The sequence below is a fragment of the Physella acuta genome, unplaced genomic scaffold (genome assembly GCF_028476545.2).
Source record: "Physella acuta isolate Inbredline_101_S28 unplaced genomic scaffold, ASM2847654v3 ptg000465l, whole genome shotgun sequence".
NCBI classification, from domain to species: domain Eukaryota; kingdom Metazoa; phylum Mollusca; class Gastropoda; family Physidae; genus Physella; species Physella acuta.
In genome coordinates this window covers 330,001-349,189 of record NW_026731984.1, presented here as the reverse complement: position 1 = coordinate 349,189, position 19,189 = coordinate 330,001, and the positions used below count along the sequence as shown (strand labels likewise).

General features: G+C 39.9%; 1 protein-coding gene across 1 annotated transcript in view; it reads right to left on the bottom strand.

Annotated features, from left to right (window-relative positions):
* LOC131943710 (regulating synaptic membrane exocytosis protein 2) overlaps nt 1-19,189 on the bottom strand; it is a 75,986-nt gene that overhangs the window by 30,760 nt on the left and 26,037 nt on the right. The window contains exons 4-7 of the mRNA XM_059303924.1: nt 18,526-19,189; nt 6,812-7,527; nt 2,131-2,369; nt 1,100-1,117 (exon numbers count right to left, since the gene is read on the bottom strand). The exon at nt 18,526-19,189 is cut by the window's right edge and continues 85 nt beyond it. Of these exons, the coding sequence (XP_059159907.1) occupies nt 1,100-1,117; nt 2,131-2,369; nt 6,812-7,527; nt 18,526-19,189 (1,637 nt within the window). The remainder of the gene's footprint in view (nt 1-1,099; nt 1,118-2,130; nt 2,370-6,811; nt 7,528-18,525) is intronic.

The window sequence follows — 19,189 nt, the reverse complement described above, 5'->3', positions numbered from 1 at the left end:
TCCAAAATATTAATTACCTAAATTTTTATCGTATTCCCTCACGTAGTTTAAACGTATCAAGCACTAGGCCTACTTTATTTTTCCCCAAGAGATGAGCATAGTTCATAAAATACGTGGGCGGATCCACGTTTAGCTTAAGAAAATAACGCTTTAACTTAACAAGGAGATATGGGAGGGAGGGGTGAGGGGTTACCCTTTTGAACACTGTTTAAATAGCGCTGCTCTATAAAATTTACTATAAATGGACTTTTTTTTCGAGTTGTACGAAGAATAGTTACATTTCCTAACAAAAGTAAATTATAATATATTGATGATCTTTACTTCGATCTCACTAATTTTGACCTCTTCCGTTTATTTATAACCCGCATCAGTGTATACAGCATTGCTGCTGTTATGCTATTTAGTATTTCTAAATTTACTATTTTTGCTTTTTTAAATGTGCGTCTGATTTCGATAAATAGATGGCGCTCTCGACTGTTAATAATCGGTGAACGCAGTCATTATCCCACCCGGTGTCGACACAGTATAATCACCATTATAATACTGCCTGAGTAATAACAGACTAAATAGCACTGTGTTGGTGTTTTATGCTAGATGCAAAGCGAGAAACAACATCAATGTGCTAGAAAGTTGTTTCAATTGTCATAATTTAATGGAAATTTTTATAAAATGATTTCCTTTTAAGTATTACGATGTTTACATTTATTTTTATCAAGGAAATGAAGAATTACCAAAGAAAAAAATATTTAAAAATGAAGATGCATAAAATTTAAGAAATGCTTTCTATCAATGCAGGGATAAGAAAGTTATTTTTTTTTACATCAGGTTAGAAACGTTTGAAATATCATTTCCTAAAAATGAACTGAAAATGAATTTAGGGAGGGAGGGAGGAGGGTTGGGAATGCTGAAATAGGGTAGGTGTCCAAACAAAAGCTAAAGTGTTAATCACGCAAAGAAGAGTGTGTTTAAAAAAAGAACAGTATCGGCACTTGAAGAAATTTTAAAATATGTTAAAGTTTAAAAAAAAAATTAAAACAACTTTTGTCAACAATATAACGGGAAAGGGGAGACGACTACATAAGAAACATAAAAAGTTTACCTCCTTAGTGTTAGCTTCCTACAAAACAAAATTTTAATAAAGTGAAATAGCATCTAAATTATAAAATATCTTTCTTCTTTAAGGTTGTATCAATTGATTCATAAAACAAAGGGGTTTTAACTCCTTTATTCTACACGTATTATCATATTCGCCCACTATTCAGTTTCACTTGGAGTATGTTTTAACACTCAAATCACTAACAAAACACAGCTGCCGTTTTTCTTTGTATGGTAATCAGGGTGTTTATTAAATAATAGGCTTTACTAAACAGCTTTATTTTCTAAGTGTGAAATATTTAATTAACTCTACGAAGAAAAATTGTTATTTAATTTTTTTTTAAATATATAACTTCAGGTGCCTGTTACTGCTTTATAAAACAGTGGAGGTTGAGGAGGGGGGGGGCGACATAAGAGGAAATTGTTATGAATTAGGAGGGAGTGGGCAATATAAATTCAAACGGGGCAGGGAGTGTAGACTCAAACTATATATATATATATATATATATATATATATATATATATATATATATATATATATATATATATATATATATATATATATATATATATATATATATATATATATATATATATCCCTCACTCAATCCACATTATACGCGTGTTTCATAGTAATTTAATTTTTTTTTAATTTCTTTTTTTATATTTACAAACCATTTTTTTTTTCGCGAGTATAGATCTATATGTATGTTATTTTTCTGTGGGAATGCTTACAAGTTTTATTGATTTTCAAATTTTCGGAACCTTAAAATTCTACTATTTGTAATTGAGTTGTCTAAATTTCAAAAAGACTGTTTTAGGAAAAAAAAAGTTAGCAAGATGCACAGCTCTTTACAAAAAAATATATCTTTAAAAACTTATTTTAAAATGTAATTTTATATTTGTTCCAGGCAAATACATAACAAATTAATATTTTTTCCGGCTTTGTTATTCAAATATTTCAAGAATGCTCGAGAAATATAAACTGGTTTCGTGCCAAACAGGGGAATTAAAATTTGGTTTCGGGTTATCTACCTTTGGGTGTCGCTTGGACAAAACTTCGTCCACGTTGTTCAAAGTCTGGTTGCTACTAGATGACAGCCCAGTATCGTTTCCGCTGTCCTTGACCGGCGGCTCAGAGGATCCGCTTTCCGTGTCTAGGCTAGTGCCCCTCCCCGTATCGTACAGGGTGGGCTTGTGAAGGCACTCAATCTTGCCCCGTGTCTGACTGGACCTATTTGAGCGCTGGCTACCATTCACGCTTTCTAGCTCCCCTAAGCAGGATAGGCAGGAGTTACGTGTATAAGTTACAGGAGTAACATGGAAATTATAAATAAAAAAATAATAACGTAAAATGTAAATTAGGCTATTTTTGTGATATACGAGAAAACACGTACACATAGGTTAAAGGTTGGTTATTCGTTTACTTACCTGTTCGTCAATGCTCATCGTATCATAAAATAGCGTAAATATTTCTTGCATACATCACTCACACAATATGATGTGTGGTATGGGTCGACGCCCACACGTAACTCACACATGAGTTGTTGTATGGTACGACGCTTACACATCACTTACAGAATATGAGTTGTGCAATTGGCCGACACCCACACATATAACCTATACTATATGAGTTGTTATGTAGGCCATCACCCTCACATCAGCGATAGCAGTGTACAGCTATCAATAGTAACTGTGTGGGCCTTAACTGCAGCAAATACGCTAACCTTCCCCGTGGACCGTCAGCAACAACTATGTTGACCTTGATTATGGGCCAAGAACAACTACGCTGACCCTAATAGTAGGGCCATCAGCTACAACTATGCTGACCTTCACTGTGGGCCATGAGCAAGAACTACACTGACCTTCAATGTGGGCCATGAGCAACAACTACGCTGACCTTCAATGTGGGCCATGAGCAACAACTACGCTGACCTTCACTGTGGGCCATGAGCAACAACTATGCTGACCTTCATTCACTAAACTTGACACACTCCTGTACTAGCCTAGGCTGTTTATCATTTCTCTCCATTCTAAAACTACACAATCAGTAACACACAACTACCAAAACAAAGTTCCATAACTCCAAGCGACCATTGATTATGGCCCCTGGTTTGATTTCTCTGTCTAGACTAGGATACACAAAATCAACCAACACATATAAATCAAGACGCAAAAAAAAACGCGCGCACACATCATACATATAAGTTATGTAATACATATAAATAACCTATGATTAAAAGTTTACATCCGGGTTTCTAGGCGGGGAGCTCATGTCTATGAATCTATGAAATAAATGTAATGGTAACTTAGAAATCTATTTTTGGAAATAATACTTTGTCAAAAACCGATGTAGGATAAGTGTAATGAGTACTAGTCTAATTCCTATACAACGATAATGTTTACTGGGGTTTTTTTAATATTAGGCCTAATTGTTAAGTGTAGGTTAGGAGCACTTTATATATTTATATTGAAGATTTTTTAAAATTAGGGACATTTATTATTAACTTAATTACTATAGCTCTGTAATTATTTTAAGAAAACTTTAGAATTCTCAGTACAAGGGAAAGTTAAATAACCGCGCCAAACTTGTACACATAGATGAGCTCCCTTTACCAGAATCTGAACAAGAAGGCTGAAAGAACACTGCAGAGGACGAAAACACTGAGCGCTACAAGCGAACATGCAGAATTAAGACCAAGCCACAACCAGACGACCCCCGTCCATGGGGTGCCGCACCCAGGGTACCTGCTGTTTTTTTTTCAGGCGTCTGGAACTTACCGAAAGAAATTTTTTAATCTTAGCCGCTAAAATCTCATCCTTTTTCCACCGCTCATCCTGGTGCGGGTAATCCCCGCTGTAATAGTCACTGGTTTTGACGGTGACAGCTTTTCAAGGGGAACAAGAAATCAACGAGTTTAAATTTGACTAACACCAAGTTAGAGTAGACTCCCTTTAAAGTTAGACAGGAAGAGGTAAAGCTTAAAAACCATTCTTTTTAGCGGTGAGTAACGTGGTGGTGGGGGGGGGGGGGGGGATGAGAATACACAGATTATTTATGAACTTTTTCAACAATATTAGCACACTTTGTAATTTCTGAAAACTTCAGATCAAAATTTTATTATATTGATCTGCATTGAAAACTAAATACCTGGTCTGTTTGAATGGGCTTCGAAACTGTTATTCGTCTCATCCGGTTGGTTAATTCGAAATAAAAAAAAGACTGAAGCTTGGCTAGATAAAGAAGTAGGTTCTGTACAAAAAACTCCCTACATTCAGCTAGGTCAGTAGTTTTTAACCTGGGTTCGATCGATCCCTAAGGGTTCGGTGGGTCAGTCTCAGGGGTTCGGCGGGGGTCAAGACACACACCCAACACCTACGATTCACGATCTGATTTTGTCAGTACGGACGACAGAACAATCAAGAAGGGTTCGGTGAATGCGCACATGAGAGTAGTGGGGTTGGGTACTTCCAAAAAGTTTAAGAATCACTGGTCTAGGTTTTTCTTAAATGAAATGTTTCAAAACAAGTAATACTAAGATTCAGTGGTAGGGTTTGTGGAACAGTGCGCATCTAGCGTCAAAAGTCTTGATCTCCAAGTGTGCGTAGCAGTCAGCCTAGCATCGTATGCTTAATCTCCATAGCTGTGTATCAGCATATCATCGTATGCTTAAAATATGATGGGGGTTTAGTTTTGCTAAATGAAACAATGCGAGCTGTTTAACAATTAAAGTCGTACCCAGATCGTTTCATCCCAAATGTTAAAGAAATATGGTCGAAAAATAAAATAAGGCTGTCATATTGTGAAGTTCTGATTTCCTTTAAATTGACAGTGACCATTCTTGAGTAATGATGTCTTCGACCGTGGTCTGTCTAGTCAAGGGTCACTCGTCTACACTCGTTTCGAACTCCGGCCAGCAAGATAAGGTTTCAGTTGGACGGCCCCTCACGTTGAACAACACACACAAGAGCCTCGATGGATTATGTGTAGGTGGAGTAGAACTGTCGTTCGAAAAGTTCCATGGCCACACTCAGACTCTTGAGGTTACTGTTACTGTATTACAACGGCTGTGCCAGGTTTTTCCAGCATTAGATGTTTACATATCAACTGTTTCTAACAAGACAAAGCAACTTGTTGTTATCTCACATCGTCTTCTTCGTTCTTAATGTGTCTACAGTGTAGGATGCTACAACTAGTCTAAATAGACGAACTGTTCAGTATTCTACACCTCAGCAAGCACCTAGTATAATTTCTCTGTGAGTGGAATTTTGGAGCCAAAGTTAAGACTGAGTCTGTTGGTACAAAGTGCAGTCAGGTAAAATATGTTTGGTATGTTCTAGAACAATACAATAAAGGAAGTCTTGTTGGAAATTTTAAAATTCCGGAACATGTTTTGTTGCGTTCCTGTTCTTTGTCTAAAGATTATTCGTTATTCCTATAGTATGCGTCGTCCTTGGTATCGTTCAGTTGGGAGTCAGAACACATATTGAATCGATTTCTTTGTAGTATTCTTTGTATATCTTTTGCAAATAGTAACACTTCTTGTTGCTTAATTTTCTCACGTGAAAATGTAAGCCTCGAACAACCTTCACGGTAAACTAAGCGGTCAATTTCTCGGTACTGTTTTAATCGTGGTACATAATTAGACATTCTTCTTCTTCGTTCTTAATTCTAGTGTTTGTAGATATTCCCTCCAACACAACTAAGTATTACGTGTTAAACTGTTATGCGCCATTTGGGCCATTGTCTCCGATTTCAGCCTGCTTTCTAGATTTGCATCCACAGCCGTTTTCCACCTAAGAACAAACTACAAGACAGTAGTTGTTTGATTTTGGAGTTGTCTCACTTAGAAAAGTTGCTGTCCCCAGCCATCGAGCCGCATATGATAAGATAGGGTTAGTGCTAGGGTGGATTTAGGGTTAAAGCTAAGATTAATTGGCTTAAAGACTAGCTAAAGTATCATGGTACCCTATAATGAACACATATAATTGACCCAGCTTAAAGAATGGTTTTATCGCTTGTTTATGAAGGGATTATATACTTCAATGCAAATATCGAAGCTGCATTGTTCCGATCTACTAATCTACTAACCCTTTAAGCCGTGGACATTAAATACGCTGAGAGCGCTAACACTTGGTCACGGGATGGATGACGCAAACAGGAAAACAATGGCGGACCTGACTTTGTGAAAACATGACAAGGAGTAACACTTGTACCCAACCAAATTACACACGGTATGGGGGGCAACAGGTTGCTTGCCCATACACTGTACACGCTTCATTGGGCTTAGAGAAATTGGGTTCAGTTCAACACGCACAAGAACACACTACACACATAGCCCATTAGCTTAAAATCCAAACGGGACAATAGTATCGAAATAAAAAAAAATAATAATAATTTTGAAGAAACATACATAGACAGATATACGGTCTGGTATACATTTAAAAACTGGGAATTCTGGGAATTAATTTGACACGTGACAAATGTTTTTTCTTTGTGCGTGGATAAAATACGTGTCATGCGCACTTGTTACTGCGCACACGTGATGACATACGTCACGTGACTTTGCTAGCCCATGTCATGACGTATGGTGTGACAGGGTATAAAAGAATGAGAGACAGACCCACCCCACCCCTTTTCCTTTACCCTGAAACGACAAAAAAAACAACACAAGCACGCACTGAAAACGGCACAAACAGACAACTGGGCTCTGACCTTTCTCGCTCACACTTTCGCTCTCAAGGTCAACCTCCTCACAGCTGGAGCCCTCCGGCGTGGACTGGATCTCGTCTTCACTGCTGCTGATGCTCTGCTGCCGCTGCTTCTTCCCGCGCTTGTGCTTGTGGGGTTTGGGAGGGGGCGGCCGGACGCAATCCGAGGGGTCGGAACTGAGCGAGTCATTGCGCAGCATGGTTTCCAGTTTTTTCCGATTGTTGCGGGTTCGACCCCCGGCTGAGCTGGGGTCTAAATGCTGTTTTTTATCATTCGGGTCGACGATGATCGTGTCCCGGGGATCCTCGGCCTGGGTGTCGCTGGCGTGATCGATGAGGATCCGGTGTCTGGAGAACTGTAAATCTTCCGGCACGTCTTTCCCGCCGAACCGGTCTCGATCCCGCTCCCGGCTCGGCGACCGGCGCTGGTCTTTTGCGGAGCGTTCCCCGCGGTGATGCCGGCTCCCTCCGCGGCGATCCAACCTCCCCTCCCCTTCTGGTTCGGGCCCTCCCTGGGCCGGCGTTGGCTGGTGATCGTTCAGGCGTTCTCGGGACCCCCTGTAGTTATTCTTATCCGAGTAGTCACGGCGTCCGTTGACCGGACTTTGCCGGTAACGCTCGCCCTGCTCGCCGCCCCGGCCGTCCTTCCGCCGGTCCTTGACGTCACGCCGCCGGTCCTGCTGTTCGCGGTCGTCATGGCGTCTATCGTGAGGACCGTCCCTGGGTGGGGAGAGGAATAAACAGTTAATAAGGGATACAATACAAACATGCACAATAATATTTTTTAGGAATAAAATAAAAGATAAAATTTAGACTTGAAGTCCCATAGAGAAGATGAAGTAGAGTTCATCTGACTGTTTGACAGCATAATATGAAAGAATTTATGGTCCATTCAATGCTCGAATGAGTCTGGTTTATTTTGAGATAGGTGGTTTTTAAAATCGAAAACGATTATTTTAATACGTATGTGTTCTACCTCTCGACCACACCTGTCCTTACAAAGACATTGAATCAAAATATTATCTCTCCATAAATAAGACTAAGAGAATTTGGTCTATAATATTGACATGCAATTTAGGGCCCAAAAACTCTCCTTCAAAGGCAATTGTTAACCAATAACCCCAACACAAATGTTTAGTACCAATTAAATTTTTAACACAGCTTTATGAAATTTCGGAAAATTCCCAAAACTTTTGCCTTTTGCGAGTTATTTTCGGAACAGTAAAATTTTAATAACTGTGTTTTTAAAATGTTTAAACCTTTGTTACTGCTTTTAGTCATATTTTGTTTTACTTTCGTATTGTTTTATTGCTTTTAATCATAATAATAATATATCGTCATTGCTTTAAATCATTGCTTTTACTCATTGTTTTAGTCATAGGTTTAGTCTTTAATATTAAGCATAATTTTCCCCCCAGTCACAAAGTTTGCTCCCTTGCACTAGTTCTATTGTACACATTCATTGCTACTCCTATATTGCTAAACCGTATGTCAGTTTTATTTTTTATAGACCATCACAACGGATTTTTTTTATTTTCACCATAATCTCAGTTGGCGAATGGATTTATTTTCATCTCGAATATCGAATTACACTAGAAAAACCAACAACAGTGTTCGCCCTTGAACGCAGTGCTCGCCCTTGCAACAGAACTAAGGGCGATAGAACGTCATTCAAATTCAAGTTATTAAAAGATCCGGTTGTGAATAGTGATATAAAGTGTCTTGTTTTTAAAGTGATTATTTATTTATAATTTTTTTTATTTTAGAAATAAGGAATGGAATCGTTTAAATGAGTGCTAACATTAGGCTTCAATTTGGTACCTAAAGGTTTGACAAAAGGGCTGACTAAAGGCTGGGGGCAAAACTTTATTTCTTTGCAATTAAATTATTTAATTAAATTAGGTTCCAATGTTGTTGGGTGGCGTTAATTAAATGTTATAAGGGACTGGGGGTATCAGATTTGAAAGAGTCAGTGTGAATAGGACAAGGATTATAAGAGAATCTAGGGTGGATCTAGGAATGTATACAGTAATCTATGAATATCTGAGTATCGTGGTTGGAAAGGGGGTAGGCCTATAAAGTAGGCTAGTCATATCAGAGAATAGTAGTTTGAAGATTTCAGAGAATACACATAAAACGCAGATATTTTTGGGTTCAAAAAGAATTTAAAGTCAAGAAGTAAAAAAAGTAAAGTCTCCCTTTCAAACCTGACGGTCTATGGGGTAAGTGAAGTAGAGTTCACTTGTTTCTGTGACCTCGGCATATGAAGAGATAGTGTGGTCAGCACTATGCCCAGCCGCCTTTACTTTCCCTAACAGGAGTTAGGTACCCATCAGAGTTGGGTGGACTCAGGGACGGTCTGCTGATTTGAACCCTGATTCGAACTCGAGACTTACGGGTTAGTAGTCCAGCTCTCTACCGCTAGACCACTCCGTCCCATAAAGTCAAGAAGTGCTACTTTAATTTTCGTAAACAGAAGTGGCTAAATTAAAATTGTTTATTAAAGTTATTTTTTGTTGTTTTTTAACGGTTCGCTAGTTTCCGGTCATTAGAGTGTACTAAATGTATTTATTACAATTGCTGAAAATCAAGAACTTGAACCGGAAACAACGGGTTGTGAAGGCAAAACGCTACCTATACAGCCATAGCGTACACGACATGATTAGCTGTGGGAGAAGCAGCATCCATTGTTGTGAGTAAAGGCCCGCGTGCCGTGTTCTCTAGGCCAGGCTTCGGAGTGAGCGAAGGAGGGGGGAGGAGGGGGAGTTGTGTGTGGGAGGAATGGGTTGAGGCTAACTGACGCATCGATTTTTGTAGGACGTTTTCTGGCATCCTATGGTCAGTCTGTTAGTAGAGTCTTGCTAACTGACGCATCGATTTTTGTACGACGTTCCTAGAGTCAGCCTGTTAGTGGAGTCTTGCTAACTGACGCATCGATTTTTGTAGGACGTTCTGTGGCAACCTAGGGTCAGTCTGTTGGTGGAGTCTTGCTAACTGACGCATCGATTTTTGTAGGTCCTAGGGTCCGTCTGTTAGTGGAGTCTTGGAGCAGACGGTGAGATTTGGTAGCATTTTAGATCTTGTTGGTGGTGTTTGGTAGCATTGTTGGTGGTGTTTAGTTGTGTTGGTGGTATTTAGTTGTGTTGGTGGTATTTAGTAGTATTGTTGGTGGTGTTTGATTGTGTTGCTAGCATTGTTGGTGGTGTTTGTCGACATTGTTGGTGGTGTTTGGTGACACTTTTGGTGGTGTTTGGCAGTTACGGTGTGGTCAAATGGTAGAGCATACAACTGCTGACCCTTAAGTCTCTATTATGAATCTGGGTTAAAGTAAGTAGAACGTCCCTGAGTCCAGCCAGCTCTGATGGGTACCTAACTCTCGTAAAAGAAAGTAAAGTCGCCTGGGCATAGTGCTGACCACATTGTCTCTTCATATACCGAGGTCACAGAAACAAGTGAACTTTACTTCAATTGCTCATTAGACCGTTAGGTTCTAAAGGGAATTTTATTTTATGGGTAGATAATTAGTAAGTAAGTAAAACTCATAAGATATACTAATTAAGCTAATACACAGACAGAAAGACATACGGGTACAGTATCAAATATAGATCTACATTTAAACCTCACATTGCTTATAGACTTATGACCATGATATTTGCTCAGTATTTTAAAAAATCAATCAAGACTTAATTACGTCGTTTACAAATCAGCTAACGCAAACATTTTATTTGTCAACCCGACTAACGCACATATCTCATTCTAGGAGGAATCCTTTAAAAAACTCCAGCTTTTAATTCCTGTCCGAACTGATTTAAAAGCAATCAAGCGACCTAGTCTAGAAAGCATACATACGAAAACATACCCTGCATATTTCATATAAATATTACCGCTTTCCTTGTATAAAAAAACGCTTTTTATATCTAACATCATTACAAAATACAGGACATTTCTCAATGTGGCTTTTTTTCTACATAGGTCATGTTAACTTCAATTAAATTGGCCAATGCAGGAGTTGTCGTATAGTATTTCTTGGAGGGTGAGGTGGAATTGGAGCTAGTCCAAGGGCTGCCAGCCTCCCCCGTACGAAAAGAACAATTGTATATTTAAGCAGCCTCCGCCATCCCCTTCCCTCCCAAGTTTCAAGTGCCCCCCCCCCCCCCCGCTCCGAGACAAATATCAGAAAGAAACTACTTTCATATTTAGTCAGATTTTATTCAACACACATTGTTGATTTCGACTGTCCAGTTACGCAATCACTCGATTTTGCAAGTTGTCACTGCAGGTGTTTAAATGGAGTGGGTGCGATACATAAAGTAACAAGTAATGTTTTTCCTGACTTTTTTCTACGAGGAATGGGGTTGCACTTCAAATTTTCGGAGAGGGGGCGGGGGGCGGACTAAAATTTCCGGGGGGGGGGGGCGCACACACTGGTAAAAGTATATATTTCTTATATAAATTATATTTCGTTTAAGGTCCCCCCCCCTTCTCCCTCCCCGGCAGAGATCCCTAGAAGAAACTGGTAACAAGAAAAAGGTGAGATCAACTGAAACCATATTGTGATTAGTATAGGGTGAGACAGGTACTAAAGAAGTCATGATTTGTAGTCAAGGTTCATGAAATACAATATTTACTAAAGTGTTGATGATATGTAGGCTACTAAATAATCGATGATATTTACTAAAGTGGTCACTGTATTTACTAGCGTAGTCACTGTATTTACTAGCGTAGTCACAGTATTTACTAAAGTATTAACGATAAGTACTAAAGTAGTAATGTCATGTATGCCTACTAAATAACTGACTATATTTACTGCAGTAGTTATATAGCAGCATGAAATGTATTACAGAAACGATGAAATGTACGAACCTTGGAAAGGATTGAGAGAATGTGTTTTTTTTTTAATTCACGGACGTATTATTGTAAGAATATAATATATTTTTGTATTTAAATTTAAATTTATTTATTATTTTCGTTTGAAAGGGGGGGGGGGTAGTGGATTTCTCCGGATGAGGGTTGGGGGAGATGCCTGCAACAAATATACAAATGAAGCAGCCATATACATGTCGTAAAATGCAACAAATCCAACCACCTCTCTTAATATTACCCCCCCCCCCCCTTTTTTTTTTATTTTCGCCAATCACGACCCCAAAAAGACCCTACTCCCATATCCATCGACACCCACAGTTTAAAACAAAAGACCCCCCATTCCGGTTGTAGAAGACAGAAGCTAGCCCTCGCTGCCATAGTGTTCTCTTCTACCGACCCACGACTGAGTTATCGATTACAGGTAGTTTCGCTGGGCCGTACCGTGGCAGGAGAGGAATTATCGATAGCTGAACTTAACGCAGAACTAGATGGCTTGGGCGATATGCACATTGTTAGTTTAAGGTGTAAATAGGTTAAGGCAAGCGAGATAGTAGGGTTACTATTATATATATATAGGTATAATGATATATAGTTAAGCATATATATAGGCATATCTATAATGGAAATTAGTGGGAATGCGCCGTGTGCAAGTGCGTGTGTGTTTGTATTTGTATGTGTGTATGCATGTGGTTGTATTGTTTGGTTGTGGGTGGTTGTGTGTGTGCGGTTGAGTGTATCAACTGGTAAGGAGCACAGAAAATTGTTATCCCTACGACTGCCCTCTCCTTACAATACTTCCAAAGCCTACGAGCTAGGGCTAAAACATAGGCAAAGGCTTAATTTTTAGGGGAACTTTAAGTTGGGATAGGCATTGGCTTAGGATAAGGGGGAATGAGTTTGTGTAGAAGAGTGAGTATAGACAGATTGTGGTAAAACGGGTTGAGGTGTAGAATGATTTAGAGTAGGAAGCCTTAAAGGATAGAGACAGGCTTAAGTCTAGGATGAATACAGGCTTTGGTCTAGATGGGCTGGATTAGGATAGAAACAGACTTGTGTTGGGATGGGCTAGATTAGGATAGAAACTGGCTTAGGTCTAGAGGGGCTAGATTAGGATAGAAACAGACTTGTGTTGGGAGGGGCTGGATTAGGATAGAAACAGGCTTAGGTCTAGAGGGGCTGGATTAGGATAGAAACAGGATTAGGTCTAAAGGGGCTGGATTAAGGTATAAGACCGGCTTAGGTTACGAGGGGCTGTATTAAGATATAATCAGGTTCAAGTTGAGGAGAGGCTGTATTAGGATAGAATCAGGTTTAAAGCTGATAAGGACCATTCTAGAAAAGATAAAACGCGAGGCTAGACTTAAATATTTCTCACACCTGCGCATGCGCAGTACATTAAAAGAACTCGCATATTTGACACGATAGCTAAAGCTCATGGATCGACTACTCGCAGCGTCGATATAATTATACACTCGCTATTAGCTACACTAGTTGTTTCCGAAATCGATTATTGGGGTATCGAATATCGCGAGCAAACGGTTACATGTGCGCTACACATTACCGTTGATTATCTAAAAAAAACGAGAATAATTATATTAACATGGTTGGATGTTGGATATCACATTCAATACAATGAAGTTCATGTTTTATCCTATTACTACACCATTCCCTACACCTCTTCACTCCACAGACACACAGACACACATACACCACACACTAAAACTCACTGTTTATGTTTAGTTTTACGTCGCTTGCTTGTAAAGATTTGGCAAAACCTTATCGGTAAAGAAATACAAAAGCTCGAAAGGGGATGGATTGGACACACATTGCGTTATCCAATTAGCAACATCGCCCGACAGGCACTAGATTGAAATCCCCGAGGAAAGAGGAACGTAGGTAGGGCCAAAACAAACTTGGAAAAGATCTGTTGTCGGTGAAGAACAAGCAGTCGGAATGTCGTGGACCCAACTTGGAGGCAGTGTTTCTCCCAGGGATCTCGATAGCGAGGTGTGGCTGCGTTCTGATGCTCGACGAGGGACCCACACGAATGGAGATAGCGCTAGTGAGAATATGAGTTCGAGTCTGTATAGTTACCAGTGGCGTAGCCAGGATCGTCTCAAGGGGGGGGGGGGGGGGGGGGTTCCAATTTTTACCCGGGGACAAACTTTCGATTTGCACCCCACCCCCCCCCCCCCCTCAGACTTTTGATTTGCAACCCCCCTCAAACTTTCGATTTGCACCCACCCCCTCAGGCTTTTGATTTGCACCTCCCCCCCCCCCTCAAACTTTCGATTTGCACCCCCCTTATACTTTATATATATACCGAGGGGTCTACGGGGGGGGGTTATGACCCCCCCCCTAACCCCCCTTGCCTACGCCACTGAGTTACATGCACTATGCAGTCCGTGGGGATGTATGCGTGAGTGTTATTCATTAAGGTTTGTTTAATTTTATTAATATTTTCAAAATATTAACTCCATTTGTATACGATTAATTTAAATTAGAAAATGGCTTCGATGGCTATTATGTACACTAAAATTTGGCTATGGGTAAAGTTGAAAGGTTAAGTTTAAGTTTGAGGGATAAAATGGTCTATAAAAGAAAAAAAACACGTATGCATTTAAAATAGAGCTTCAAGGGGAAGAAACTAAGGCCAAGTCTCAATGCTTGGACTGTGTGTTTAACATTATGACATGGTCTACTTCAGTGAGAAAATATCAAGGGATGTCCTGGACAAGTTTTTCACCTATAGACATCGTAGTCTTAACACCAACGGAGACATACAAGCGAACTTGATTTATTTTTCTTTATCTTATATTTTTATTACAGTTATCTAAATAAAGTCTGTACTATGTTTAACATAGGCTTAACAAGGAAATGTCCACCAAGTAACCAATTCTTATGTCTTTTTATCTCTCAAATGTGACATATCTAAACTAGGATAAACTTGTTTAGTTTTAAAACTTATTCTTTTATTTCTATTACTTTCATCCCAACGCAAAATGTGTATTCGGGCAAATAAAGGAGACTGTTTTTGTTAGGAAATCTTCGTCAATCTCAAAATATAGAGACGACGATATAACCCCTAAATGGGTACTACACGTTTAGACAAATATGTCCTACAAAAGTCCTACGGAATCAGTGTTACACTTGTATTCAAAAGCCCTACAAAAGTCCTACTTTAGAATCTGTGTTACACTTGTATACAACTATTTCCTACAAAAGTCCTACTATAGGAAATAATGCTACAACGAGAAATGTCCTTCAATGAAACATAGGCAGGACACACACAAAACCGACATTACCTGTCTTTGTGTTTTTTAAAAGTCATGAATATCAAACCCCCAGTGTCCGTAAAATCCCAATAGATGATCAGATCTTCCATACAATCCAATGTTCTAAGATGCTCCTAGAATTGTCAGATCTTCCATACAATCCAATGTTCTAAGATGCTGCTAGAATTCTCAGATCTTCCATGCAATCCTGTATATCTAGAACATGACTCCAGATTCTAAGATGCTCCTAGAATTATCAGAACTTCCATAAAAGTCTTGTCTTGTATTTTGGCCAAATTTCAAACATCAGCGTTCATGAAATTTACAATAGTTACATGCAATTCCATTTGTCTAGAAATGTGTCCAAGTTTTCTTATGCCCTATATCTCCTGGAACATTCACCAATCCTTTCCGTTTATAACATGGTCTCATGAATTATACAAGATATCCGCTAGGTTATAAGATCTTATGTACAGCATGTCTATATCAGAACATGGTCCAAACTCCTAGAAAGATTGTTCACTAGAAAAACAAAGCTTGCACACACGCCTTTGAAAAAGGTTCAAGGAACTCTGTAGTTTGATTAAATTATGACTGCCTAGTAAAAGGTTCAAGGAAATCCTTAGTTTGCGTAAAATTATGACTGCCTAGGAAAAGGTTCAAGAAACTCCTTAAAAAACTTCCATCTCAGAAAAGATCCAAGGAACTCAGTAATTTGCGCAAAATTCCGACTGCCTCAGAAAAGGTTTAAAGATGCTTCTTAAAGAAGAATTTGCTAACTGGCAAACCATAAAAGCGACGAGTGCCCAGATTTCGGTGTCCATTACGGCTAATGATCTAATTAGTATTGACCTATGGTTGAGAGGCAATCAGCATCCTTTATTGTGAAGAACCTGAATAAATTACATCATGATAAAGTCACTCGGGAATATGACGTCACGCGGGAATATGACGTTACGTGGGAACACAACGTTGATACCAAAGCGAGGCCTTATGCTATCCTAAAAATACATCGCATTAGCATAATTAGGTCTTTACTGGTATTGATTTCACGTCTAAATTTAACCAGAATTTTTGTTGAAAAAATTATTCAAATATGTATCGGGATAACTAGTATCACTAATTTTTTGTTTTGTTTTTTTAAATTTTAGATGTTTTTTTTTGTTTTAGTTTTTGTTAATGTCGTGGTATTTAATATGTCACATTGTTGTAGGTTTGATATAAATATTTTACTTAAAAACGGCAATAACTAAAACATTCAGTCACTGGTAATTAACCAAATTCGTGTAATTAGCTAAATCGCCATGTGATTGGCCTAATTTCATGCGATTAGAAAAATAATGATATTGACCTTTAATCAAAATACCAGGACAACTACTTTATTCATGTGTAAGTGACGTAGGTCATTTATAGACTCGTAGATCATAGGATGGGGGTAGGGGGTGGGGGGGGGTATGGGAGCAGGGTATTCTAGGGCGGGGGCGTGATTGTAGGGATGGGGCGGTAGATTACTTGGGATAAATGAGGCGTTGATGAAATAGAGATGGGGGTGGCGGTGAGGTTGTTGGGGGGGGGGGGGGGTGTAGTATTATACACAGAAGGTGTTACATGGGGGTGACGGTGACGTGGTCGTGGGGTGGGGATGTGTTACATTTTACATAGCAGGCATCACATACAGGAGAGGGGTAAGGCCGACAATAAGTTGGCTTTGTGACTGGGAATGTATTGCATTATAGACGGCAGGCATTCCTTGACTCACAGTTTTTAAGATACACCCCCCGCCCACCCCAGCCCACTAGATCCCACAGCTTATAAAGGGCACCAGTTCTAAAGAGACCCTCGGATTATTTTCATTTATATTATTTTTCTAAAAGTAAATGTGTAATCCCTCGGGGATTCCCCTCTCCAACCCACCCCTATTGATCTATAGAAGAAACGCCCATGGTTGGGGGGGGGGGGGGGAGTGTCGCTATAGAAAACAAAACCACACGACAACAAAAAAAAAGAAATCGTATTTATGAATACTAATTTATAGCAAAGAAGATCGGATGGGGGATGTGTAAGATGGGGATGTGTAGGATTAGATGGGTGACATCCGCCTAACAAAGATGGAAGCCGATATCTACCATAGCTGCTGGGTTACTACTTGAGGAAATTCACGTCCAGTTAATGGGTGGCCATTTTCTAGACGACATCTATAAATAAAATGCATGACGTCATTGGCGTCTTGGCTAAGGAAAAGTTAAGCTAATTTTTTTGTTTCTGTTCTGTTATTTTTTTTTCGCTGCTGTTGATGTTATAGTTGTTGCTATTTTTGTTGTGGCTGTTGTTGCAGCTGTTGCTTCTGCTGTTGTTGTTGTTGTAGGTGTTGCTATTTTTGTTGTGGCTGTTGTTGTTGTTGCTGTTGCTGCTGTTGTTGTTATTGTTGATGCAGTTATTGCTGTTGTTGATATTGCTGTTGTAATTGCTGCTGTTGTTATTGTTATTGTTGCTGTTTTTATTATTGTTGTTTTTGCTGTTGTTGTTATTATTGTTGCTGTTGTTGTTGCTGTTGTTGTTGTTGCTGGTGTTATTGTTGCCATCGCTGCTGCTTTTGCTATTGTTATTGTTGCTGTTATTACTGTTGCTGCTGCTGTTGTTATTGTTGCTATTGCTGCTTCTTTTGCTATTGTTATTGTTGTGGCTGCTGTTGTTTGCAGCTTGGAGAGTAAAATAAAATCAATCGCATCGATTAGCCAGACAATAGTTGACTGTGGCGTGACGTAGCCTAGTATAATGTTCATCTTCGTACATTCCATACAGCGGAATAAAATACACGTATGTGAAGAATTGTTCGGTGTGAGTTTGATTTTAAAAGTAGGATCCGTTGTAAAAAAAAAAAACATGCAATATAAATCGTATCAATTTATCAAAATCACATTTACTAAAACAGTCATGTAGAGAGAGTGTGAGTTTTGTTGAGATTGTTTTTGTTTGTTTTGCAGAACATCCAAATAGGACGTTAACCCCGGTCACTTTTGAATCAATGACCCAGTACGTTTTGGACGAATGACCCCTGTCAATTTTGGAGAAATAGCATTGTAGGTTTCAACATTTTAAACAACCGTCCATAAAAATTTGAACCTACGACCAGAATGTTTTGGACAAACTGACCAGCCAGTAAGATTTGGATCAACTGACCAATACGTTTTGGACTTTATGATTAGTAAGTTTTAGACCAACTGACCAGTAAGTTTTGGATCAATGGAACAAATATTTTGGGACCAACTGACCAGAAGGTTAGGACCGAGTAACCCAAAAGTTTGGACAAACTATGCAGTAAGTTTTTGACCAATCAACCAGTAATTTTTGGACCAATGGACCAGTAAGTTTTGGACTTAATGACTAGTATATTTGGACCAACAAAAGCTTTGGAAAAACTGAACAGAAATTTTTGGACTGACTGACCAAACATTTTTAGACCAACTGAACAGAATGTTTTGGACCAACAGACCAGTGAGTTTTAGATCAATGGTTCCTGTCACTATAAACCCGCACTTTGTAGGTCAAGGTCTTTACAGTAGCTTGTGTAAGGGCTTACCTGTGCCTCTCTTTGATATCAGCCTCCGTGTCATTCCTATACGTCCCGTCCGTCTCCCCCCTGTAAGTCCCGTGGGCCGGGGGCTTCTTATCCTCAGGGTGACCCCCTTTGTGCGAGACCAACGTGGCCGGCCCTCTCTCGTTATCCCTCTGCGGGTCGTGCCGGTTCACCTCCGGCTTATGCCGGTCCGTGTGATGCGGAGTCTCATTGGCGTAGCGCCGGTCCGTCTCGGAGATCCGGCTCTCGCTGTGGAACCGGTGTTTGGCCGAGCCACGCTCCTTGCCCCGCCCCCTGTCCGGGATCTGCCCGTGGTCCCTCAATTTCTCCTGCTCGTTTATGATACGGTCCGGTGTGTTAGACGTCAGGGCCCCAGATCCGGCCTGGGCGCCCAATGTCTGCTGATTGCTACTCGACCCGCTTTGATCATGTCCTCGGTTGATTGCATCCGACATGGAATATTGCCTTTTGAGTTCTTTCCCTTGAAGGCTTCCAGCGCGGGTGATCACCCTTTGCCGGTCAAAATTTTCCTTCTCCGAGCCTTGACTGCCGTCGTGGCTTTGTTTATCCATCAGCTTGGCTCGCTTCTCATTGGACGGGCTGGCGTCGGCCTTGACCGAGCCCGTCTCGCTGCCGGAGGCCACGTCACCAACGTCTAAGGCCACGG